The sequence below is a fragment of the Ananas comosus genome, linkage group 18 (genome assembly GCF_001540865.1).
Source record: "Ananas comosus cultivar F153 linkage group 18, ASM154086v1, whole genome shotgun sequence".
Taxonomy (NCBI): Eukaryota; Viridiplantae; Streptophyta; class Magnoliopsida; order Poales; family Bromeliaceae; genus Ananas; species Ananas comosus.
The window spans coordinates 9,632,401-9,657,958 of NC_033638.1; the positions used below are offsets into that span (position 1 = coordinate 9,632,401).

Below are 25,558 nucleotides of genomic sequence, written 5' to 3' on the forward strand. Positions count from 1 at the left end.
CGAGGACGAGAAAGAGGAGGAGGAACGCAATGGAAGGCCTAAGTGATCCTCTGGAAGCCATGTCTCTCTTTCTATGTATTGCGGCGTGGTTTATGGGACGGGCGCGAAATTTTATAGGATTGCGTTGTGCCACGTGGCAGAGGCGTTCTTGGAAAGAGTTTACTAGGGCGAATCGTAGGTGGGGTGCACCAAGATTCGCTGGGCCCGTTAGTGTACCGCGGGATACAGTGTAAAACAGGCGAGTGATTAAACGGGCACTGAATCGTCCGCCGTTGATTCTCTATGTCAACGCGCGCCAGCGAATCTCGCTTTTATTCGCCGCCCACTGAGTTGGCGATACGCCCATTGTTCATGCCTTAAAAATATATATATATTACCATATTTTACTACTACACTGTTCATGTAGATAGATATTAATTGAACAGTCCATATAATCGCAAATATATATATATATATATATATATATATATATATATATATATATATAATATAATAATCATAATAGCAAGAGAAGTAGCAGAAAACGTATGCTTTAAGTTAAAAAATCATAACCCTAATTAGGATTACAAACTGAATGTAACTGCACTCAATGTGATATACGTACAAGTCGATGCTACAAATTGAGCCACTGGACTAGCTTGGCGGGAAGAACTAATCAGACGCTGGACTTACACCGACCGAATCATTAAAAATCGGGCCAGATGGGTGAGGTGGATCCTAATTTTCTCAAGCCTAAACTGGATGTAACTGTACTTAATGGGATATACGTACGATCCTACAACATTGAGCACTTTGTGTTATATTATATATATATATATATATTATATAGAGTTAGGCTGGTATACTATCGGTAGCACGGAGGCCTCGTGCTACCAAATTGTTTTCATGATGCGGCTTTCAATCGACGATCGGCTCCGTTAGACTTGATTTACAATATTAAAAGTATTTGGAAACTAAATTTCATAATTTTTCGACATCATTGGCTAGTGATCAAAAGATTTCAAAATTAACAATTTTAATGGTAGATATGATGCGTTTTTAAGTTCAACGGTGTATGAAATATTCAAATTAGATAAAATTTAATAGAAAATTCTACTTATACAATAGCAAGGCAATACTTCCGATTTGAAATTTGATTCTTTATCACTATTTTTATGAGATTTTCATTTTCAGCGTTCATTTTTAGACTACTTCGTTTGATAGGTAAATAATGCGAAAAATTATGAATTTAATTTCAAATACTTTCAATGTAGATCAAGTCTAACGGACCGATCGTCGATTTAGAAGCCGCATCATTGAAAACAACTTGGTAGTACGGAGGCCCCGTGCTACGATAGTATACCAGCTAGCTATATATTATATATATATATATATATATATATATATATAATTTCCTATATCAATCTCACTCGCATCACTAATCCATAGGTGTTGAAATAAATGTTATTTCTAGAGTAATTTGTGAGCTGTAACTTAAATGAACATTAAAAAAAACTTATTCTTAAGCTCTATATCCCATACTTACATATTCGCAAATTATATTATAACTTACTTACGTATTGATAATTTTGATTTATAACTGTTTTTAAATTGCAATTTTAGTAGGCTTTGAGTGTTCCCCAATTAATCATTCTTGCAAATCTAGTATAGTATCGTATATACGTACCTTCCTCAAATATTAGAATATTAGATTAGGAAAAAAAAAAAAAACCTTCGGATTTTCTTTAAATACCACAAATCCTCGAAACCTCTTTATTAAAGCTCCGTTTAGATACCTCTAAAAATGTAAACCCTAAATCCTAAACCCATAAAAAAAAATGATGTAATTTTTGAAGTATAGTTATACTATACTCCAAAAAATGGAGTAAACTTATAATCCACTTTAACCAAAAGAAAAAAATTCCACCATTTTGGGCTCCCAAAGATGTATTAATTTCTAAATTTTAAATTTCAACATAAAATTTTAAATTTCAAATTTTTAAAATTTTAAATTTCATTTTAATTTTGATTTCAATTTTCAAATTTCAAATTTTAAATTTCAAAAAGTTCAAATTTCAAATTTCAAATTTCAAATTTCAACTTTTAAATTTCAAATTTCAAATTTCAAATTTCAAAAAGTTCAAATTTCAAATTTCAAATTTCAGTTTTATTTTTAATTTTTAATTTTTAATTTTCAAAATTTAAATTTAAACTTAAATTTTAAATTTTAAATTTATAAATATGCAAATTTATAAATTATTAAATTTAAAATTTAAAATTTTAATTATAGATTTTTTAAATTTCAAAATTTAAAGTTTAAATGGTATACTTTACATTTAAAATTTAAAGTTTCGAATTTCAAATTTTAAATTTCAAATTCCAAATTTCAAATTTCAAATTTAAAATATAAAATCTAATTTAATTTTTAAATTTTAAATTTTAAATTTTAATTTTATGTTTTGAATTTTGAATTTTAATTTTTAAAAGTTTATTTTTAAATTTTGAATTTTGAATTTTGAATTTTGAATTTTAAAATTTTAGAAATTTAATTGTTATAAATTTTGTTGAATTGTATGATATGTATCCAAACAGCTTAAAAATGAAGCTGTGGAATTTTTTTATAGTTACAGAATTCCGTATTTCATTTAGACCAAGACATAGAATAAAAATTCCATGAAATTTTTTTACTATGTATCCAAACAGGGCCTAAACCAGTAACACGAAGCGCAAGAACTTCAACTTTATTGAATTTAATAAAAGTAACTCATTAAAGCGACAACAATCCATTTTGATTTTCCTTAGTAATAATAATAATAACTATTATTCTTATTCTTATTATTATCGGCGGCACCATTTCTTCTTTCATCCGTCGATCCTCAATCAGACGGCTCAGGATGCACAGCTCCGGTTCCCGGGAGCGGCGGCGAGATGGAGGGGCCACCCCCCGGGTGCGTTCGCGGGGGTGTGTAGTCTGTGTCGATCAGAATCCGTCCTTCATTTTTCACCGTCCATGTATCCTTTCCTGCTATAGAAATAACACAGAAAGCACGTCACAGCACTAGAAAAAAGAATAAAACAGTAAAAGTTTGAAAAATTCTAAATCGCTTTCAATCTTTTATTCTATGATAAGAGTTATTTCAATCACCTGAAACCGAAACAACATTCCTTATTTGTGATAAGGAGGCGAAAGCTAGCAACAAGAAAAGGAGAAAACAACGCGAAATTCGACCGAGCTCTCCTGAACCCATCCTTCTCTCTTTCTCTGTGTATGTGCGGGTGCGCGTATGTATATATGTGTATGTATGTGGTCACGAGCCCCATATATATAATGATTCACGAATCACGGATGCAAAATTTACATGTTAAAAGTGTATAGACACCCCCTCAACTATACACAATTATGAAAAGATTTCTCCTCAACTTCTATTTTTCAAAAAATTAAATAATTTTAGTAAGAAAATTTTTTTAAAAAGTGTTATTAAATTTGCTAGTAATTTTACCAAATTTAATCATTTTAATTATTTATTGTAAGTAAAACTAGATCAATAAATAAGTAATAGCTAATAAAATCATTATATTTGATAAATTTTTAATCTAAAGTATACAAATTCAAACAAAAAAAAAAAAGTTAAGAAGTATTAATCTAAAAACTGTATTTCGCAACGGCTCGTAGTTGAGGGGTCTCCGTACACTTTTACTGAATTTTTTTTTTTTTATTATACGGGAGGATGCATGGTGTGCCACGTGGCAGATGTGCTCTTATAGAAAGTGTTTACTCGCGGTGATCGCCATGATCCATGAATATATTCCCTGGATTTGGTTCACCACGTACGCACCTTTTCGAAGTCATTCTCGCGGAATCAGTGACCTTTATTAAGGTGTTTTATGGATATATATATATATATATATATATATATATATATATATATATATATATATATATATATATATATATATATAGAATTATATATTTTTTTACAATTTTTATTTCTCAGATAATTTTAAAAAAAAGATATTGTTTTCTTATAAAATATAAAAAAATGTTCAGGATGCCTAGAAACCAAACTAAGGAAAAAATTATTTTCCAACCAGAAAACTATTTCTTACCATATTTTATTTTTCGAAAAACCAATCACCCTTTACTTCAACGAATTTTACTCTTTTCAAATTTAGTAATTAGAATTTACTAAGACAGGAATTTAATAGCATGAATTAAATACTATATGTATATAGTATGAATTATATCTTTGTCTTTAAAACTTATAACTACTGTCCATATTAAAATACTTTGCGTCAAAATATTAGATAAAATTATGTAAAAACGCTTAGTTTATTTTATTTAATAATAAACTTAGTTAGAAATATGAATCAACTAAGATTCAAACTTGGGATCTCGAGTACCACCCACTAAATCCTTTGCCACTTGTGCTATGAACAGTCGGTCGATATCTCTTATATTAAAGTCCGTAAATTTGTGACTCTCACCGATAATTGAGGGTGCCTAAATTTAGTACACAGTTTAAAAATTAAATAATACTAATCTCTTATATTAAAGTCCGTAAATTTGTGACTCTCACCGGCAATTGAGGGTGCCAAAATTTAGTACACAGTTTAAAAATTAAATAATACTAAAATTAAAATTTAATGAAGTGTTAATAAGAGAAAGTTAAATTGAGCGATCCATGTCTAAACGTCCCAGGGGATCTTCATATATTTTTATCCAGACCATATGAAAAGGCGAGACAGAGTACCTCGTAATTATATGCTCTTTTGTGATTGTAGGAGTGTGAGGCAAACAATGGTTGGGCCTTTCTATTAAAATTTCATATATTCTGAATTCTTTTATACTGTTGAATCGATCGGTAAAATTATTATTTTTAAATTTTTTTAATTATTTAGTAAATAATGTCAAAAAATTTTAAAATTTGATTTCTAAATTGTTCTAATAGCGTAGATCATATTTAATAGAGCTGATCGTCGAATCGAATATCATATCATCGAAAACAACTTGTAAGTACAAAGATTTTCGTACTTTCGAAAGAAGAGAATACATACTTCTTAATGTGTATTATTTTTTAGAAAAATTTAAATTCGTATGAATTTTGTAGAAAACTTGGCCAACAAAATACTATTATGTAGAATGCATTCAATGAGGTGATAATATATGGTACATCTTTCAAAATTTTAAAAATATTTTATTTAATTTTCCACAATCAAAATAGTCTTTTCAATTTAAAAAAATCTTCGAATTTATTCTTTTTAAATAAGATACTAGTGGGACTGAATTTTAGAAAAAATATTTTGGTTAGGCAATGAGGAATAAATTTGAAAATTTTAAATAGTAATAAAGGGTGTAAAAGTGGATGCCTTTTTAAATATTATAAAAGATTTGTAATCTTTGGTATTAGGATGCGTATGAAATGAACGCCTAATTTCCAAAAGTAAACGGTCGCGATCATTCAGGAAGGTATCCAACGGTACGGACGATAACCAGTTCTCATCACATCCGATCAACGGCCCGCAGGTCTCGTCAACGATACATCCAATTCCTTTGCGTGTGTACGATCGTTTCCTTGCTTGGAGCTCACGGAGGCCCCAAAAATGGCGGAGGAGGAAGACGAAGCGGAGATCCTCCGCCGCCTCCATGGGGATCGCCGGAGCCTCTGCTCCCGAGAGCTCGAGCTCCGCGAATACCCCGACAAGTACGTGATCCGATCCCTCGACCCCGATGCCGCCCCCGACCGCGCCTTCTCCATTGGCCGCTCCGATGGCCTCCTCCAACCCCTCCTCCCAGGTCCGTACCCCCACCCGCAAAACCCTAACCGGATGATCCTTCCTTGCTATTGAATTTAGGGAGTTCAGATCTCTTTCCGTGTAATGTTTCTATTCTTACGTGTTGATTCATTATTCGTTGATGTTGGAAACTCGCGAAATTGTGGCATCTAGATTATGCGGAATTGAAACCATTCGATCAATTTGCTATAGATGATATTTGCAATTGTAGAGAATGCAGTAGTGGTCGGTGGAAGATCAAAGATGTAAGCTGCTGGATACTGACGATCGGGGTGCATAGCTGTTTGCAATGCGATAATCTGGGTCTTGATATGTGGCGATCAAATTGCTCAGTCTTAATCATGTCCAGATCTATTCTTATTGATTGAATCTGGAGGAGATTTTGAATTGTTGGATTTTTGTACGCTGCTTGAGGGAATGCCTGGGCATTATTGAAGTTCCGGTGACAGTAAATTGTATTTACTCTTTGATATGTTTTGGCATCATAATTAGATTTGAAAGTCTAGGTCGACTGTTGCACACTTCTTGAAAGTTAAGATTCTACAGTATCTTCCTCAAGAATCTCGTCGGAATGGGAAACTATGTCTCAATGATGCGGAGATTAAAGGATATTTATAAATAGCATAATTTATCTTGGGATCTGTTAGTGCGCTTTTCTCTTATACATCTATTGTATTGCAGGAGATGCCATTTCTGAAAATCCTTGTAAAGTTTCGACGATTTATGGGGTAGCTGGCGTTATAAGATTGCTTGCAGGTACTCTATTGACTTTGCAATCATGTTTTTCTCAATATATCACTGTCTACAGCTATGTGACATCCCTACAATGCAATAACTCTCATCTGTACCTTTGTATGCCTAGTGGAACTTTTTTTAGATGGCTTTTCTTTGTTTGATAACTTATGGAAGAATATTACGCTAATTCTCATAATAGAAAGTTGAGTAGGGATTGTCTTGTTGAGAGTTTTATTGGCCTTTTAATTTTTCTTGTTATCCAGGAACATATGTGCTCGTAATCACTTCTCGAAAGGATGTCGGGACTTATCACGGTTCCTCTATCTACCGAGTGAATTCTATGAGATTTTTGCCCTGCAATGAAGCTTTGAAGCATTCAACCTCACAAGAAGTACGGCTTGCAACTAACTGAATGCACTATTTTTATAGATATTCTGAAATCATCAGCCTGCTGAATTTTATTCTCTCTTATTATAAGTTTTGACCAGTTTTGGTAAGCTGCTTCTATGCAGAGAAGAGATGAAGCATACTTCACGTCCCTTTTGAGTACTGTGGAAACAACACCAGGGTTATATTTTTCATATGAAAGAGATTTAACTGTGAAGTAAGTACTGCATCATGCGTGTTCTAGTATGCAATACAATACAGGTCTAATATATTGTGTCTTTTTTACTTTTCTTGATATAAATTTTTCCAATTTAGTATACGCACTTATTTTTGATAGCCAGCTTTTATAAATAATACAATCATGTTAGGATATATAAAGCTTCCATAAATCATCTGTTTGTCAGCTTACAGAGGGCATCCAAAGTAGCTGAAGAGAGAATCTATAAACCACTCTGGAAGCAGGTTAGTTACCATTCAGACGTATTGTGGAGCGTAGTTTCATGTGTGTGTGTATATATTGGAGGAAATTTTGTTCTCCATTTTGCAAATTTTCTTTGTTTGTTGTTCTACGATGGACTCTCTTGTAGCACCCATTTCTGATGGCAAATTTTTCATGTGCATGCTTTTAAATATTTTACATTTTATTTAGGAAAATACTTTTATTTGTAGGACTGTTGAGACTTGTTTGAGATGTATCTCATTGTAGTGTGGGCCTTCAGACTTCAGAGTATGTTGTGTTGTATGGTTTTTTAGTCACCAGGAGTTTTTAAACTGTATTTTCAAGTTAATTATCACAGTGGATTTATAGATTTTGAGGGCCATGACTTTCTGTACTTTTTCTTTTGAAACATTGAGAGCTTAGTATTTTGTTTGCCTATTGTCAATCATTTTTTTTTCTCTTTTCCTTTTTTTGGCTAAATTTGTTTTTAGCGTGCTTATTCAGGCTGATCCTCGCTTTATTTGGAATAGAAATTTGTTGGAAGAGCTTATTGAGGCTAAGGTAAACATACTTTTAAAAGTGTTTTGCCTATTGTTAACTGCTCACTTTTGTTTGCCTCTAATAATTAGTTTGTCCCCTTTTTGTTGCAGCTTGACCCCTTCATCATTCCGGTGATACAAGGAAGTATCCTACAGTTATCATTAAATTCCAGAAAAATAAATGAATTTCAGTGCTTCTTAAAATACCACGTTCTTGTAATATCTGTTTTGCATTGCTTTTCTACTCTGGATTCTATAGACATTATGGTAATCATGCCTCTCAGTAGTAATTCTGGATCTACATTATTCATATGGAGTATCCTTAACAGCATCTTATGCTTTCAGACCATACAATTCACCTTAAAAGAAATTCCTGTGAAAATTACATTGATCTCGCGAAGGTGCAATAGGCGACTAGGTATAATTTTATGGAGAACATCAAAAGTCTTCCTGTTTGCTGAAATAGATCAGATAACTATTATAAGATGATAAGTTGGCATGAACTCATCTTTCTGTTCGACTTGATTGTAATACAGTTGTTGTATTGTCAATTTCAGGAACAAGAATGTGGAGACGAGGAGCAAATCTTGAAGGAGCCACTGCAAATTTTGTTGAGACTGAGCAGTTGGTTGAGTTTGAGGGTTTTAGATCCTCATTTTTACAGGTTGCCTTGTGATCTAATTTTATGAACTTATGGGAGCCAATACGCTGATAGAAACAGATGCTAAGTAACATGGACCTTTTTCCCCATTCGATAGTCGTTTCCAGTTAATATTTCTCTTAGCGTGAAAAATTGTAGTGTATATCTTATATATCACGGGAAAGAGCTAGATATTAGTTTATTCTAATGCATAAAAAAACTCGAGGAGTTGATCTGATTCCATAAATCATTTTATTTTTCCTGATTGCTGAAATGCTAATTCTCTTGTTAGGTTCGCGGTTCAATTCCTCTTCTTTGGGAGCAAATAGTGGATTTAAGTTACAAACCACGGCTTAACATAATCAATCATGAAGAGACGGTAACAATTTTGTTGCAATCTCTTGCTAACCTAGCTAAATACTAATATCCTTGGTAAAAAATTGCTCTTCTGAACTCTAAATTAATTGATGCTTGTAGCCGAAGGTTGTTCAACGTCATTTTCATGATCTTGTGCAAAGATATGGGGAGACAATAGCAGTCGACCTGACTGATAAAGTAAGTTTCTAGTTTGCATTGCATGCTTAGCTTTTCATGGGTTCTGCTTTTAATCCTGACAATGCTGCTATTTCATCTTAGCTTTAATTAGGACATGGAGACATTTCCTGTTACCTTGTTTATTATTCTTTAGTCCATTTTTAATAACTGGATGCATAACAGGCATTATTAGCTGGCATGTTGCTCATGCCACTCTCTCAAACTAGGATTTATTGCTTTGGCTTTGCTAAAAGGCTTACATAATTCTGACCTATTAGGGTTCAATCTGTAGAAGGAGAGCATCCATATGTTATGCTAAACATAAAGATTTCTCTGCAGAAATGATAGAAGTTCACCTGATGATCAGAGCTGTAGTATCTTGTTAATTCACGTGCAGCTGTGAAGGTTGTTCTGGAGTTCACACATTTGCTAGTAATATCACTGAGAAAACTGATATCTAGTAGTAAATATTCTTTTTTTTATAATTACTTGGCTTTAATTGAGTCTTTGGGGATTGATTTGGTATTGCAGAAGTGGTAGTAAATAGCTGTAGGAAATTCCGGATCGTTATTGAGGATATAAGATGAAGGGGTATGCTTACCGTTCATGTGTTTAATTCTGTATGAACTATGAACTTAGTTTTGCTCGAATATTTTGAAACCTGCATATTGTCCTGGCTTTTAGGTGATTTAATTGCGAAGAAATATTGAATTGGCCCAAAATGCCTTTTGTTTTTAATCTGTTTAATTATCAACAGAACAAGTCTGTTAAGTGTTTAGCCTTTTCTTTATTTCAATGCAGCATGGTGACGAAGGGCAGTTAAGTCGCGCCTTTGCTGATGAAATGGAAAAATTTCCTCACCTCAGGTTCTATACTTCAATCACCAGCTTTTCTGTCCATTCAGCATGCTTGCAAGGCAATTCTTTGTATTCATTGCGATGATAATACCATTACAAACTAACTGATGAGGAAACAGAAGACAATGCATGCTTTAAATTTGGGAACATGGAAAATTTTCAATCGCTACTTCGCATCTTTCTTTTGTGCTGAGGACTTGCTTGGTCCAGCTGGGGCTTCTACAAAATTGCTGTTTATGAGGAGGTGTTTGAAGAAAAATCAACAGCTTTTGCCGTAAAATATCCAATTTCTTCCTGCTGTACCACTGTACCAGTAGCAAAAGTCAAGCTGGACAGTTTTGAGATATTGCTTTCAAGCTGAGAAGCTCTTTTTAGCAACCCACCAGGGTAAAAGCTCCGGGCATTAGTTCCCAAATGCCATTCTACTATTAGTATTATTAGCAAGATTGACTAAAATTTGCAATACCTGGTAGAAGGTGACTGAGTATCCTAATTTTGTTGAATTTGAAGGATTTAATTTTAGTTCTCAGTGTTTTGTGAGCATTGTATCTTATTATACAGAAGCAATTTCCTTAGGATAGATCATTTAATTCCATTTGTTAGTTGCCTGTGGTGATTTGCTCTCTTGCATTTCTTCTATTGAATCATTATCTGTTAGATAAACAAAAATTTGTTTGGTTGACAGATACGTGTCCTTCGATTTCCATAGCGTGTGTGGCAAAGGGAATTTTGATAACCTGCAATTGCTTTATGACCAAATCAAAGAAGACTTTGAAAAACAAGGGTAATTAATTCGAATGAACTGTTTTATGAAGATTGCTCTTACTATATGCTTCAGCATTTTTGGCGTCTTCATTGGTTTTTCTGTAATTGTTGCAAGTTAGTTTCTTGATTCATTACTGTGCCAGCTGAGCAGATACTTTCTTGTGAATGCTGAAGGGGAGATATTATTGGAGCAGAGTGGGATTATTAGATCTAATTGCATTGATTGTCTGGATCGTACTAATGTCACTCAGGTTTGTATTCAATTCGAGAATTTCCTGATGATATCTATTTATGTGTAGAGAACCTTAAGCTGGGCAACTCTATTCTACTGGTGTAGTGACTGAACCTAGTAGTTGATTTGAAAATGAGAAATATCTGAAATATTTAATAGTAAAAAAAACAAGTAAAAAAAAACATATGTTAATGGCAATTTTTGTAGCTGTCTGTTGAAGTTGTTAAGATTCTCTCTTTCCCTAATTGACAATTCCTTTCATGTTGTAACGACTACACTAAGTTCCTATCAACTGTTATTTATGGGGAACTGTGGCAATCACCTCTCACTTATGTGTATTTTTTCTTTCCATTTATTTTCAGAGCTTTCTTGCTAGGAAGTCATTGGATTCACAGCTACAGAAAATGGGAGCATTTTCTTCAAGCGAAAGCATTTCTAACCATAAAGACATTTATGATATGTTTAAAATATGTAAGCAATTTAATTTCTAGCTGATATTAAGTCCAATTTTCCTTTGCTGGTTCACTTGAGAAGCAGCTTAAGCAGTCCCAAACGTTAACTCTGTATGGCAGTATGGGCTGAACATGGGGATGACATTAGCCTAGGGTATGCTGGTTCTCATGCTTTAAAAGGGGACCTAGTAAGGTACTTAATATCATATCTTTTTGTATTAATGTGTGTCTCTCATGTATTATCTCATTGATATGGAAGTGGTTAAATTCTGTGCTATAATGTACAGATATGGAAGGCAGACTTTACCTGGGTTGATAAAGGATGGCATGAGTGCTCTCTCACGGTATTATATGAATAATTTTCAAGATGGAATTCGTCAAGTATGTGGTATCCTTACTGCTATATTTGTTCTTTCCTGCTTTTCAAACACCCTTGTGTGATAAGATCTATACATGTCCAAGTAGACCATTCTGATATCCTGATAATCAGCTTAATATTAAAGCTTCCATTGGACGGAGATATTAAAACACTGTCAATTTGTTTTTTGTCTTTTCAGGATGCATTAGATCTTATTAGCGGTCATTATACTGTTAGCAGACATGGCCCATCTCCTTTCCATCTAAATGCCTTTGAAACATTCTCGGTGAGTACTTGTATATACTGTCTTAATGAATTTGTTATGTTTGGTGAAATGTCGGCAATAAGTAGAACCGTACCTCATATTCTTCTCCTGACATGTTATATTCATGAACCTAACTTTGTGTGTGTCCCAAAAATCAAATTGGCAGTATCTGCCGGTGGCATCGGCTATAATAATTGGAGGAATTACCCTGACAACGGTCACGTTACATCAAGGTACTTTTCATGCATCATCTTGGGATTAGTTAATGTAGTATAGCATTATTGTTATTATTATTTAGTGACGAAGCATTTTGTATATATTGTTTTGCTTTTGTGAAGCAGTCGGGCAAAATGCGCAACGTTTCGTTTCTTCCATACTTTGGGCCGGCGTGACTGCTGGAGTGTTGGCCCTCGTGAAAGCAAACGGGAAGCAGTTCTGCTCCAGGCCGCGCTTGTGTGGCCTTCTGTGACTTGCAATGTTCAATTCATTGTCCAATTTCTTTTTATGAGTTGACTTACTTATTGAGATTGTATAGGAAGGCTTATTTGTGAGTACAGAAATGTATACATATTATGCTATGTTTCTGTGTGTTGTTTATGATAGACTATATCATAAGTAAAACCAATGAGAATTAGGGAACCTAATGAGGATTCATGATTTGGTGCAGTGATTCATACGAAAGAGATGGTTATATATATATATGTTTTTTTAGAAGGAAGGTCACACGCTTTCCGCTTCATTCATTGGAAAGAGATGGTTATTTTGTTTTTCGTTTTATCTGGCACAATCTTGTGCTTTGTTAGCCACCCAATATACCTGAGGAAACGGTTATTCGACTCAAACACAGTGAGGCTCTGGATTTGTCGGCTTTTGTTAGACTTGTTTTGTAATTTTTGCAGAGTTCAGTAGAACCGTTCAGTGACTAATTAAAGTTTATACTTAAGTTCAAAAAAAAAGAAAAGAAAAAATCCTAAATGGAGCTTATAGGTAGTAGTGATCAAATTAAGCCTTCGTGACCTGTTTTAGTGCCACAAAAAAGAGAAAAAAAAAAGAACCTGTGAGTACATGTTCTTGCTTGTCATTTTGATCGCACGAGTATTGTTACTGTCGATGGAAACGCAGTTAACTTATTGAGTTCATTAATTAGAACTCATTTTCGTTGACCACGTGCGAGGTGCGTGCTCACCCGGTCAATCTCAATCTCAATCTCTCCGCCCTTTCATACTAGGACTAGGATAATAATCTTAGGCGGTGGGGCCCAGCATTTCAGTGTCACACGCTACACTTAACAGCGACCGTTGGATCAGACCATGCCCCTAACGATATTCCCTTCTCGACGGCAACGTCCGCTCATCCGTCCGTCGATTCTTTCCCTGCACCCGGTCCATCTGATTCCCGTCCATATTCCACAACAGCTTTCGGACGGGAGCTGCGGTCCACGGCCCACACTGGTGCACGGGTTCCAGCCAATCAATTTCTCGTCCGGCTCTCTCCCCTCGTCGTCCCCATCCTTTGCCTCTTTCCTCGCGGAACAAGCCATCTCGCTCTCTCCCTCTATCTCTCTCTCTCTCTCACTCTCTCTCTCCATTGAGCGGAGCGGAGCGGAGCCGCGCCGCGCATCGGAGCTGGGGACGATCGATCGCGCTCGCCCCATGTTCGCAAAGCGCCTCTTGCAAAAGGCTCTGCGTCAGGTTTCGATTAGTGCCTCGATCTCAAGTATTACTTCTCCCATTAGCTCCAATTCGATCATATCGTAGGTTCTTAATCCCGTGATCACTATATTTGTAGGTGATTTGTATCATCCTCTTACTTGTTTCTAACTATTTACTTTTCAAATCACTCTATGATTCCTTGCGCGCTGTTGTTTCTAGATATTTTTTGCCTTCTCAATCTAAAACTTCTTTGTATTATTGTAGGCAAGTTCAATATGCTTCAATTTTGAGTCTCTGTTTATGTTCTTCTTCATCTGCAGCTAAATCCACAACAAGGACACGAGAAATTAGCCGAGATGGACCTGCAAATCGCCGTTCATTACGGCATTCCTTATACTGCATCAGATCTGCGTTACGATCCCATCCAACGACTCTTGGCGATCGGAACATTGTGAGCTCTTTGCTACTGCATTCCATAAGGATTCAAAGAGTCCCTTTTGTTCTCTTTTTTGGTTGAAAATAATAATGTGTGCATATGTATTTCATCTACTTAGAAGAGAAATATCCGGTGATTGCAGGGACGGTAGGATAAAAATTATTGGAGGCGATAATATTGAAGGCCTTCTTATATCGCCGAAGAAGGTGCGCTTCAAGCATATGGAGGTTTGTGCCTCTTAATTCTCACTTTGGTTTCAGCATATCAAATATGCATCATCTTAATTGTACAGTACAAGGAAGAAGCAGTTGAGTGCCGCAATGGTGCAATCGACCCTTGCCCATCTTTATGCGAATTTCACGAAACATTGAATTTGTGCTAATACTCTGTCTTATCTGTTTCAGTTTTTACATAACAAAGGATATCTTGTGGCGATCTCGAATGATAATGAAGTCCAGGTATGAGATGATAGAAGCAAGTTCTTATTCCTTTCAGCATAATGATTATTCTATTCTGAGGATCTAAGTCTTGCAGGCTTATCTCTATGGTCTGGAGTTGGCTCGATTAGAAAGCATAGACTCCATTGATCATTTAACAAAGCTTGTTTGTGAGACCCAATTAAAGAGTCAATAACAGTTATGAGCTTTTGAATACGGACAGAATGAAATAAGCTCCATTTAAGTAAAATGTTATCACCTTCATTCAAATGAAGGCCTTCTTCAGTGTTTGATTATTACTGTGCTTCATACATATTGTTACCTTTGGCAATAGGTGACCTTAGCTGCACTTACATAAAAGAGATCACTACAAGAAGCCTTTGAACCTTTTGCCAAAGGAATCGCACAGCAAATTTTGTTAGTAGTTGTACTTACCCATTTCTTTTTCTTTTTACCTCTTTGGCAGGTTTGGAATCTGGAATTCAGACAACTATTCTATTCTTTGCATTGGGAAGTCAACATAACTGCTTTCGCTGTTGTACAGGGAACCTGTTTGATGTGCGTTTGAGATTTGAAGTGATTTTGTCCCATCTTTGTTTGTTAGTTGCATGCTAATTATTTGAAGTGGCCACTTATCTAGATAAATTTTATTGTCTGAACTCTGAAGGTATCTTGGAGATGAGAATGGGCTATTTTCGGTTTTGAAATTTGATATCGATGATGGAAAGCTTCAAAGGATGCCGTATCAAATTCCAATAAATGCTCTGACTGGTACATGTATTATTACTGGAGTTTCTTCGATATATTGTCAATGTTTCCTTTCTTAAGAATGTATTTATGAGTAATGTTGTCCACTGAGTTTCTTTGATATATTTGTTAGTGTTTCCTTTCTTAAGGAATGCATTTACTAGTAATATGCTCATCTCTCTCTCTCTCTCTCGACCTCCCCACTTTGTCTATTGTTTGTCTAGGTTGCTGTTCACCTTTAGTGATTAAAGCGACCATAGAGTTGCCTCGTGCACCTGTGGCAGCCAATTTCTGTCTGGTAGTAGTCAAATAAGCTCTTTCATAGTTAAGTTCTCTTTGCGAGAATTTCACATTTAAAGCTTTATTGAAAATCCATTTTAATTATAGTGATGTTCACTTTAGTAAACTCATCTAAGAAGCTGTCCTGCATAAGAAGCAGTGGTCATTTACTATAGTTAGCTGTTTAGCTTCCTTTGATTGATATTGACAATGCTATTTCTTGTCCTCGTAACAATATATAATTTTATTTGGTTAACAGTTTGCACTGCCACTGGCTAATTTATGTACCCAACCTCTTGCACCCATTGTTATATTGGATGTAGAAAACTTTTCAAGTATGGAAAATAGAGATGAGCTTGCATTGATGTTTGTGAAGAAGGCTTTTGAAAATAGATAAAGTAGGCAGACGCTTCTGATCCTGGTGCTAGTCTACACTATTATTTCTTATGTTGCTTCATCTTTCTTCACAGAAGCGGCTGGTATTTCCTCATTTGATCCTCAATCCATTGTTGGAATTTTGCCACAACCTTATACTTCTGGGACTAGGTATGCTGTGTATATGATCCTAATTGTGTTCCTTCACGGAGAGATTTTCTTCTTTTGTTCTCTGTGAAGCATTAATTTCCAAAGTATTATTTTAATATCCATAAAAATGAGACTTTATATCATCAAGGAAATTGTAGAGTCAAAGATGGAGTGTGCAATGAAAGGTAGAGAGACCGCAAAGATGTGATGGAAGTATGTAACTATGTGGCATATATAATTTACTTCCTGTAGGCCTTACAAATTTTTTATATATGTGGCACATATGATATATGACATTCAGGGAAGAAGCCAGAAATTAAGATTTGGGGGGGGACTAAGATTTAGATTTGATAGGAAAAAAATTCGACCTCGGATAGTAAGAAAAAAAGTTTGTCGGATTCACTAATCAATTATTACTAGCAACAATAACGACAATATCCTCAAAGAGAAACAAGACTATAAGAATTGAAGGGAAAGGACCAAGAAATTCGAAAAAAAATTGAGACACAAATTTTATCAAAAAAATTAATTTGGCTCCCTAAAATTAAAATTTATAATATTTTAATTTTTATTATAAATGACTTTTATGTAATTTTAAAAAATTTAGGGGAGGCCATGGCCACTGTGGGCCCCTCAATGGTTCCGCCCCTGATGACATTCCTAACGGCACCTCATCAGTGACAAGAGTGGCCCTAAAATTCGGCCATCCAGTTCTTCGCAAGAATTTATTCATATATCTCTGAACCACAAAATCAGCTGGTCCACTGCAATTTCTGATATATGGGGCTGACATCTTTGTCTATATTACCTTACTGAAACTACAAGATTGTTACATAAATCCACTTATCTTTTTTTAGCTGCCTGATTTGGTTACAGGTGAAGGAATATGCCTACATGCTAACAGGGTAACATCTGATTGTAGATATGCATGTGGATTGAACACGTCTCAGCTAGAATTGCATTAGAATCTCTGTTGAAACATTGCCAAAGGGAAAGGCATAATGCTTACTGACTTTAGAACTTATTTAAAAGTTGCCACAGGTAGTTCACCAGGGAAACTTAATAAATTAATGTTTCCTGGCTCATTCGTTTCCTCTCCTGAATGTCTGAAATGAACTCAAACACCTTTGCATTAATAACTCATTCATTTTGCCTTCTGAATATCTGAAATGAATTCAAACACCTTCTGCACTTATGCTGATATGAAAACTCACTGTATTGTTTAATTGACATATCTTATGTCATCACTGCTTCCTTTCTATGAGGAAAGAGCTGATATCCTTTGAAAGAGTAGGCTGATATAGCAGTATATTATTTTACATTTGGTTGAAAACTTAGGATAGCTAGTTAGTGTACATCTCTGAATGATCTAATGACAATTATTAGTGACTTAACTGCAGAGTGCTGATTGCCTATGAGAAAGGATTGCTCGTTCTTTGGGATATATCACAGAACCAGGCTGTCGCTGTTAGAGGTTATGGGGCTCTGCACTTAAAGGGTGAGGATAGCACTAATTTTCAGAACTCTGAAGAGAACAAGGTGTTAGAAAGTGCATCCGAGAATGAAGAAGAGGAGAATGCAATTGGCTCCCTTTGTTGGGCATCTAGTACTGGTACTATTGTTGCTGTTGGGTACGTAAATGGAGATATAGTTTTATGGAATATGTCCTCAAAACCACCCTCCTTAAAAGGAAAACAAGTTGATACATCACCCAACATTATCAAGCTGGAGTTGGCTTCTGGAAATTGTAGGCTTCCTGTTATTGTCTTGCATTGGTCTGCTGTTACCAAAGCAGATAATGAAAAAGGAGGGCATCTTTTCATCTATGGTGGTGATGACAAAGGATCTGAAGAAGTTCTGACGGTTTGTTCTTGACATTACACTTTCCTAGTTTTCTTTAAGTTTCCAGTGTTTTCAGTCCAATACATAGTAATATGTATTTGTTGTGTTACTTTTGTGTATTATTTGGGCCTTTTGCTGCTTTTTTCCCCCTATGTATCTTCCCGAGAACAATTAGCTTTTTTCACACTCAGAAAACACGCATTTTTTTTTTCTATACAACTTGAAATACATGATGTCCTGTAATTAGGATGACTCAATGCTTGCATTTTGGAAGAAATCTTTCTCCTATTATTAGCAGACTATTCATTAATTACTTGGCAGATAGGTGATGTTTCACCAACGTGACCAAACTAGTGACTATGATTAGTTGCTCATGGACAGTTTACATATTATAACTATTTTGATTGCTAGATCCTTAATGTAAATGTTCTATTGCATGGTTTAATTAGGTCGCGCCACCTATAAAGCATTTCAGTGTAGGACAGGTTAAAAAATATATATATATGTTGATATGGCAAGTCTTGAGAAACTAGGAAACGTACAGGTGGCTTGAGCAAGATAATGATAACATTCATTCTATCTGTTGCTGTAGAATAAATTGATGCCTTGTTTCTGTTTGTTGGATTTGCGTGCGTGCGTGATGTTTGAAAAGGATAATCATCTCTTACAGGTTGTCAGCCTTGAGTACTCTGGAATGGATACTGTAAGATGTGTCTCCCGTTCGAACCTCAATCTTAACGGATCTTTTGCAGACATGATTTTAATACCAGAAGTTGGGTCTCCAGAGAAAAATAATACTGCTGCACTTTTTGTATTGACAAACCCTGGACAGTTAAATGTTTATGATGGACATCTGTTTTCTATGCAAAAATTTGAGGGAAATACTGATGCTCTAGCGGAGAAATTTCCAGATGCAGTGCCCACTATTGATCCCCGAATGACTGTGACAAAGCTGTGCTCACTAGCAGTTGAAAGAGATTCTTCCAAGGGTTTGCTGAAGGTACCTTACTAGATTATGATTCTCTTGGCAATTTGATGCAGCTTCTCGATTCATTACTACCTCATGGTACTTATGTTGCTTAGATATTTTCTTGTAGAAAACCTATGCTCGAAAAGCTGTGACACCTACCCTTTCATGGGGTACAAAGTGGCCTTTGACTGGTGGGGTTCCTAGTGAAATGTCATTATCCGAAGATTATGGCATTGAAAGATTATATATAGCAGGTTATCAAGATGGATCTGTGAGAATATGGGATGCGACTTTTCCAGTCCTGGCACCTATGTTTCTTTTAGAAGGCAAAGTTGGTTCTCTCTCATTTGTACCTAAATTAAGTTTTGGGCAACAAAAATTTGTGAGGGAATTACTCATTTACTGTTTTAACTACAGGTTCCAGGTATTGAAATTGACAGCATAAATGCTTCAGTATCATCACTGGCCTTTTGCTCCATGACTATGACTTTAGCTGTTGGAAATGAGTGCGGACTGGTTCGATTTGTTTGCCTATGTTGTTGTTCTTTTAAGGCATAAGAGAACTTCTGATTTATCTGTGCAAACCTTTTTCGGATGATGTAGGTTCGGATATATAAGCTTCATGAAAAGACTGGAGATTCAAGTTTCCACTTTGTGGGTGAATCAAAAGAGGAAGGTAAATTGCTTCTTGTACAAGTATATGTACTCTTTATTTTGGACATGCCCATAAAGTAATAACAAGTAAGCATATCTTTCTCTGGTTTTTCTTATATTGGTAGACCGACAAAATTTAAATGTCAACATTGGGTACATGTGAAGGTTATTTGATGCATTAGATTATCCAGAGCCAAGATCAACTTGCATCTGGCATGATGGATGGTGTAGGCTACATGTTGGATAGGCAGCAAAGTAGCATTTACTGGCTTGAGCATACATTATGACTTTAGTGTTAAATTAGACATGGGCAATCAGGTTATGTACAGGGCAAGAGGTGGATACATCTGTTTCAAAGTAAGGGCGTTGAGATGCAAGACACTTGTTGAGCCATTGTCAACATGGAGATCTAATTGATAAGAGCAACATGGGTCTGAATTTATTGAGTGAATTTCTGTAGCAAATATCTAAGGTTTTACCTTGAAAAGAAGAGCATGCTCTTCCTCCACATAGATCCCAAACATACAAATACTCACCTCAACTTGCCCGGTATACATGTACTCACCTCCACAAAGATCCCAAGCATGCTCTTCTCCCATGTTTTAATACTGTTAAGTTCATAAGGTGTTGGGGAAGCAAGCTTAAGCCAATGAATGTTACTTTGGCACATATCCACATGTAGCCTTCGCAATCCATGCCAGATGCACGTGATTCTCGCCTCGGGTTTGGAGTGCATCAACATTATGAAGAATATGGAAAGAAAAAGAGAGATGAAGGGTTGTTTTGATATCTTTTATCACTACTGAAAGTTGATCCGGGGAAACGGGATAACATATATTGTTTCGCTGCAACACATGCAAAATAAACCCAGCAATACAGATACAAGCAAGACATATGAATTGAGTTTGGTTTTCTGAGGATATGAACCAAGCATCATTTCAAAACATGCACAGCTTGTGAAATTGCTGGTCTGCTATGATAAATCTACGCTGCTTTCTGGTGCATCAAAAGTTTTGTAATTCCATTATTTGAAAGATCAATCGTTTGCTATTGGATGGATCCTTTTTTGATGAATTATTTGCTGCAAGTTTGGCAGTAAATTTGTATTCCTATCTTTTGAGTGCATTGATTGTCTTAGCTTAATGTACTCTACAGTTCAAATTATGCGGCATGGAAAAGGATTCCATTTTACTGCAGCGTTCCTAGTCTCGAATTCACATGTTCAGAGCTTACAGTACACAAATTCAGGGGAGAAACTTGCTGTTGGATTTGAAAATGGTCAGGTATGTGTGCTTGTGAATATTATTTTCTCTATTGTGGCTTTCCTACATTTAGTTGTCATTCTGAAATTTCTAAAAACTTCCTGTATTTTCAATCACTTGTTCATTTCAGGTGGCGATGCTCGATATGAATAAGCTACTGGTTATGTTTTGTAAAAAATGTGTATTTGAAACAAGCGCCCCGGTTATATCTTTAAATATTACTTCTGTCCCTGGTACTGTTAGCCGAGAGGACAGTCCAAAAAAAGTAAATCCCACGACTCCAAAATACCCTTCGGAGTTGTTGCTCACCTTATACAAAAATGCAACTCTTGCAATTATTGATAGCACAAATGGTGTTACAGTAAGCTCGTTACAACTGAGCCAAAAGAAGCAGTCATCTGCAATTTCCATGTATGTCATAGGCAAGTAATCATATTCAGCTCTTTAAGGAAATTGGTTCAGCATTCTAATTTGTCTAATTGGATCTTATGCTAATTTTTTATGTTCAGACGTAAGTAACACAATTGCTGGAGCATCTGGGAAGAAATCCTCTCACAATTTGTCTGATAAAAACACAGACCCGAATGAGCCCTCCAAAAGCAACAATTGCGGTGAAGGCACAATGCAAGGAATTGAAGAGCACCACAAAAGTGATGTCACGCATTCTTCAGATCTACTGTCAGATCCGCTTCTTTTGATCTGTTGCGAGAATGTGTTGCGCATATATTCTCTAAAATCTCTTTTACAGGTGCCCACTACATAATTGTAAGCTTTCTAGACAATCTAATTGTCAGTTATTTACTTTCCTCTTTCTTCATTCAAGGGAAATGGGAAGAATATTCGTAAAGTGAAACTTGCGAAGCGCTGTTGTTGGTCAACACTTTTCAAGAAGATCGATGAGATAACGTGTGGATTGCTTTTAGTTTATGACACTGGTGCTATAGAGATTAGGTAAATGCTGCATTCTACCATTATTCCCATTTTCTTTTCTTTATATAGATCATGTAGTTAACAGTATCTCGCTTCAAATTGCCTTTTCTTGATAACATGCAATTTTTGAAAATTCTTTCAACTCTTTTATGGTCCAACCTATTAAATTATTTTTGTCGATTAGGGGGTGTTTGGTTCCCTGTAAAACCGGTCCGAAAATTTTTTTTCAATTGAAAATTTTTTTTCCGATGTTTGGTTGCACGTAAAATTTTTTTTCGGAAAAGTTGTTTTACAGATTCTCCGAAAAAAACCCCATTTTCGTTTTCCGGCCGGCGTCCACGGAAAACGAAAACTGGTCTCAAAAAATCGCGGCTCACAGGGCCTTGCGCGCATGCGGTCCACGAGATCATCTTCATCTCGTGGACCCGCGAGAGAGAGAGAGTCCACAGTGGACTCTCTCTTCCTCTTCCATTATATATATATATATATATATATATATATATAAAATTTCTTTTTTATATAAATATATTATTACGTAATATTTTATATATAAATATTATTTATAAATATATAGTAATTTATTTTATAGTATTAAATATATATTATTATATATGATATTACATATTTATTGTATAATATGTTTTAAATATATTTTATTTATAAATATAAACTAAAAATAATAATAAATATAGTATGATAATTATTATTTATTAATAATATATAATAATATAAAATAAGAAAAAAATATATTAATTTATTTTTATAACTTTTTCTTTCCTTTATTTTCAATCAACCAAACAACTGTAACAGAAAACTAATTTTTTTTCCTACAAACCAAACGTTAAAGAGCGTAAAACTTCTTTTCCTCCGAAAAAAATTTTTCCACACAAAATTTTTTTTCCCAGTTTTACGTGGAACCAAACACACCCTTATCTGGCGGCATTGATAATGCTCCCTTCAACTTGAGTTTCTGTGATTATGAAATATTTAGGCGGGATATATGCTTTCTATGTCACGTCTCACAATATATGGAGTTTGTTTTTTAGTCACTAATCTCTATTTTTTTTCTTGGAAATGAGCAGGTCTTTGCCAGATTTGGAAGTTATTGCAGAGCAATCCTTGATGTCATTATTAAGATGGAGCTTCAAAACTAACATGGACAAGACTATGAGTTCTACTGACAATGGGCAAATTGCTTTGGTGAATATCTCTCTTTTTCGTACTCTTTGTTTCGTAAGTTTTCTCTGAACTTTCAACACATGAGATCTATAACACACAAATGTTCCTTTCATGGAAGACTTTGTGGCTATCAAACATTAGTCACTATAGAGTTGCATCGTTACTCTTCCACGCAGATCCGGAAAAATCCAGTTCTCTTGAAATATGATTGGCATTTTGTGCCATCTATTTTAATCTTGTCATATGTTGTCTAAGTCGTTATTTCAACACTATAACTCGTTCATCCCTGAGATAAATAAGCTATTTGTGTTACACCATGTGCGAACCTAGAAGACTAGTTCATAATTTTCATTTATTGTTATAATAAATATATTCTACCTAATGAGATATGCTGCCACATAACTTTGTAGCTTTCCTTGACTTGCAGGTAAATGGTTCTGAACTAGCAATCATATCACTTTTGGCCTGTGAAAATGACTTCAGGTATCTCTTTTTGCCTATGCTTTTACCAAGATTTTATTTAACCAAGGTTAAAATCTCAAACTATCCATATGATTAAACATAGGATTCCAGATTCTTTGCCATGTCTTCATGATAAAGTTCTTGCAGCTGCTGCAGAAGCTGCCATTAATGCTTCTATAAATCAGAAAAAGAAGCAGGTTGGGTATTTGTCCACCTCTTTTTTTTAAAAAAAATTTCTATCTGGCATTTTCATTTGGTAAATGACATTGCTTTGCTACTACAGGATACAGCTTCTGGTATTCTTGGTGGTATCATGAAAGGATTTAAAGGGAGCAGAACAGAGAACAGTATTGCTGAGAATATTCTTGGAAATAGTTCTGCTGAGCAACTGGAGGAGATCCTTTCGAAGGTTCCATTTCTCGAACCATCAACCACCTCTTCTGGTGACCCAGAAGTTGATGAACTGAGCATTGGTCTCTCTCTCACTCCCTCTCTCTCTCTGATGTGTATTTGCTTGCTTGTGTGCCTTCAGTTCTAAAGGCATACTTCCATGCAGATGCATGCAGTCAAACCGTCTATCTGTATAACCATAATTTTCGATGCAGATGATATCTATTTTCCTGCAGGTGAATCTTGAGAAAAGGCTTTACATTTATCTCTAAAACATACTTTTATGCAGATGACATCGAGATTGATGATGTTGAACCAAGTCAACCAACATACACTCCATCCGAGCCAAATAAGAAAAACAAAATAGGTAGGATGCTGTTCAATTTCGACTCAGTCATGACAGGTTTAGTCGTTACTAAATTTCTAGGTCTGGCCTGGGCCCAAAGTTTTGTTTTGGATGCCCAAGACCAAAGGTCTACCCGACTGGTCCTGTCTTGACATGGGCTCGTTTCCGCTTAAACTTTGTGTTCCTCTGATTAAGTTTTATCTTGAGCTACAGATGAGGAGAGAGAGAAATTATTTGATGGATCCAGTAATGTTACACAACCAAGAGTAAGAACGACTCAAGAAATCCTGACCCAGTATCGATTTGGAGGGGTAATTCTTCTGTACATTTTCGAATAATATCATTATACGTTGAAACTGCTTAAGCTACATTTCTTTGCCTTCCAGGATGCTGCTGCAGCAGCAGCCCATGCCAGGGATAAGCTCGTACAACGACAGGAGAAGCTTGAGGTAGGGGATCCATTTATCACATATTACATAGTTAGGTGTAATGAGAGCTTGATGTGGATTTTGACTTAATGTGTTCGTTAACTAAGTAGGCTGCAAAGAATAAACTAGAATTGTTCTTGAATGTCGATTACCCATTTCACATAATTATATAAGAATCTAATAATGCTAGACATTTTCTTCCTTGCTGCAGCGAAAGTTTCATGAAGTTTAATATATGCTTTAAATGGTCAAAAAGATGAAATTTCCTTCTCCTTTTCTTTTTTTTTTTTGGGTGAGCACTCCTGTCCTGTAATAAATGCACTCCTGTTTTTACAGAGATTAAGTCAACGAACTGCAGAGCTTCAAAGCGGAGCTGAGGATTTCGCTTCCATGGCTAATGAACTCGTCAAAACTATGGAAAACAAGAAATGGTGGAAACTGTAACTCTTCCCAGAGACACTTCAACTTCATTTTGGTATTTAAATACATCTCTTGGTGCGCAAGTTGCATACTTATAATATCATTTGGTCCTTCAAACTGCTTTTTACCTAGCTATCCACCATTTCAATACCAGAAATTTGAGTAGTTGAGAGTTAGTAACTTTTCTGAAAAATCTCAATACTGTAGTTTGTATTTTCTTATTTGACGGTGTAAAAAATTTGCATGAAATATGATTACGTTTCTCATTACATTCATAAGATCCATAATTTTTTATGTAATCTTTTGTAGATACCAATCATTCCTGGTCCTATAACAATCTTGTAATGTATGTAAAGATATTTTAAAATAAATTAAATGATGTTTATTTTGGTTTCATTTATTATTACTAGAATTGCTGCTTTTTAAAATTCTCAGCGTTTTGATTTTTCTTTCTTTTTTCAGTTATCTTTTTAGAAATGAACTTAGTTAGAAATATGGTGCAACTAGATTTCAAATTTGAGACTTCATATACCAATCGTAAAATTCTTAATCAACTGTGCTAGATATATTAACCACACATTTTCTATTTGAGTGGTTTGTTGTCTTTTCAGTATCGCTTTTGGA

At 35.2% G+C, this 25,558-nt stretch overlaps 2 protein-coding genes across 7 annotated transcripts; both read left to right on the forward strand.

Moving 5' to 3' along the window:
• Nucleotides 5,471-12,693, forward strand: LOC109724272 (phosphoinositide phosphatase SAC8). 2 transcript variants are annotated; one of them, XM_020253037.1, is made up of 20 exons: nt 5,471-5,773; nt 6,454-6,528; nt 6,771-6,898; nt 7,020-7,111; nt 7,299-7,356; nt 7,838-7,894; nt 7,984-8,017; nt 8,210-8,290; nt 8,430-8,536; nt 8,805-8,891; nt 8,990-9,067; nt 9,848-9,912; nt 10,589-10,687; nt 10,820-10,919; nt 11,263-11,371; nt 11,473-11,545; nt 11,640-11,733; nt 11,910-11,996; nt 12,142-12,208; nt 12,314-12,693. In XM_020253037.1, the coding sequence occupies exons 1-20, from the start codon at nt 5,581-5,583 to the stop codon at nt 12,442-12,444; spliced, it is 1,815 nt and encodes a 604-aa protein (XP_020108626.1). In that variant the 5' UTR covers nt 5,471-5,580; the 3' UTR covers nt 12,445-12,693. The 2 variants fall into 2 exon arrangements, with proteins under 2 accessions (XP_020108626.1, XP_020108628.1); XM_020253039.1 differs by having other exon boundaries at nt 5,481-5,773; nt 12,317-12,693.
• On the forward strand, nt 13,499-25,209 carry LOC109724047 (lethal(2) giant larvae protein homolog SRO77). Of its 5 annotated transcripts, none has more exons than XM_020252674.1 (24): nt 13,499-13,666; nt 13,948-14,078; nt 14,206-14,290; nt 14,468-14,521; nt 14,967-15,058; nt 15,168-15,271; nt 15,997-16,072; nt 17,452-17,914; nt 18,564-18,893; nt 18,991-19,194; nt 19,281-19,379; nt 19,467-19,539; nt 20,673-20,800; nt 20,910-21,201; nt 21,289-21,527; nt 21,603-21,730; nt 22,792-22,909; nt 23,316-23,371; nt 23,454-23,547; nt 23,634-23,823; nt 24,030-24,107; nt 24,300-24,397; nt 24,473-24,535; nt 24,851-25,209. In XM_020252674.1, exons 1-24 carry the CDS (start codon nt 13,628-13,630, stop codon nt 24,956-24,958), a joined length of 3,342 nt encoding a protein of 1,113 aa, XP_020108263.1. In that variant the 5' UTR covers nt 13,499-13,627; the 3' UTR covers nt 24,959-25,209. The 5 variants fall into 5 exon arrangements, with proteins under 5 accessions (XP_020108263.1, XP_020108264.1, XP_020108266.1 ...); XM_020252675.1 differs by having other exon boundaries at nt 16,000-16,072; XM_020252677.1 differs by having other exon boundaries at nt 13,503-13,763.

Coding starts and splice junctions, on each gene's coding strand:
- LOC109724272 (XM_020253037.1), top strand. CDS start 5,581: ATGGCGGAGGAGGAAGACGAAGCGGAGATCCTCCGCCGCCTCCATGGG. Junction 9,913..10,588: donor GAAAAATTTCCTCACCTCAG/GTTCTATACTTC, acceptor TTTGGTTGACAG/ATACGTGTCCTTCGATTTCC. Junction 10,688..10,819: donor GAAGACTTTGAAAAACAAGG/GTAATTAATTCG, acceptor CCAGCTGAGCAG/ATACTTTCTTGTGAATGCTG.
- LOC109724047 (XM_020252674.1), top strand. CDS start 13,628: ATGTTCGCAAAGCGCCTCTTGCAAAAGGCTCTGCGTCAG. Junction 20,801..20,909: donor TTGGATTTGAAAATGGTCAG/GTATGTGTGCTT, acceptor TGTTCATTTCAG/GTGGCGATGCTCGATATGAA. Junction 24,536..24,850: donor AACGACAGGAGAAGCTTGAG/GTAGGGGATCCA, acceptor CTGTTTTTACAG/AGATTAAGTCAACGAACTGC.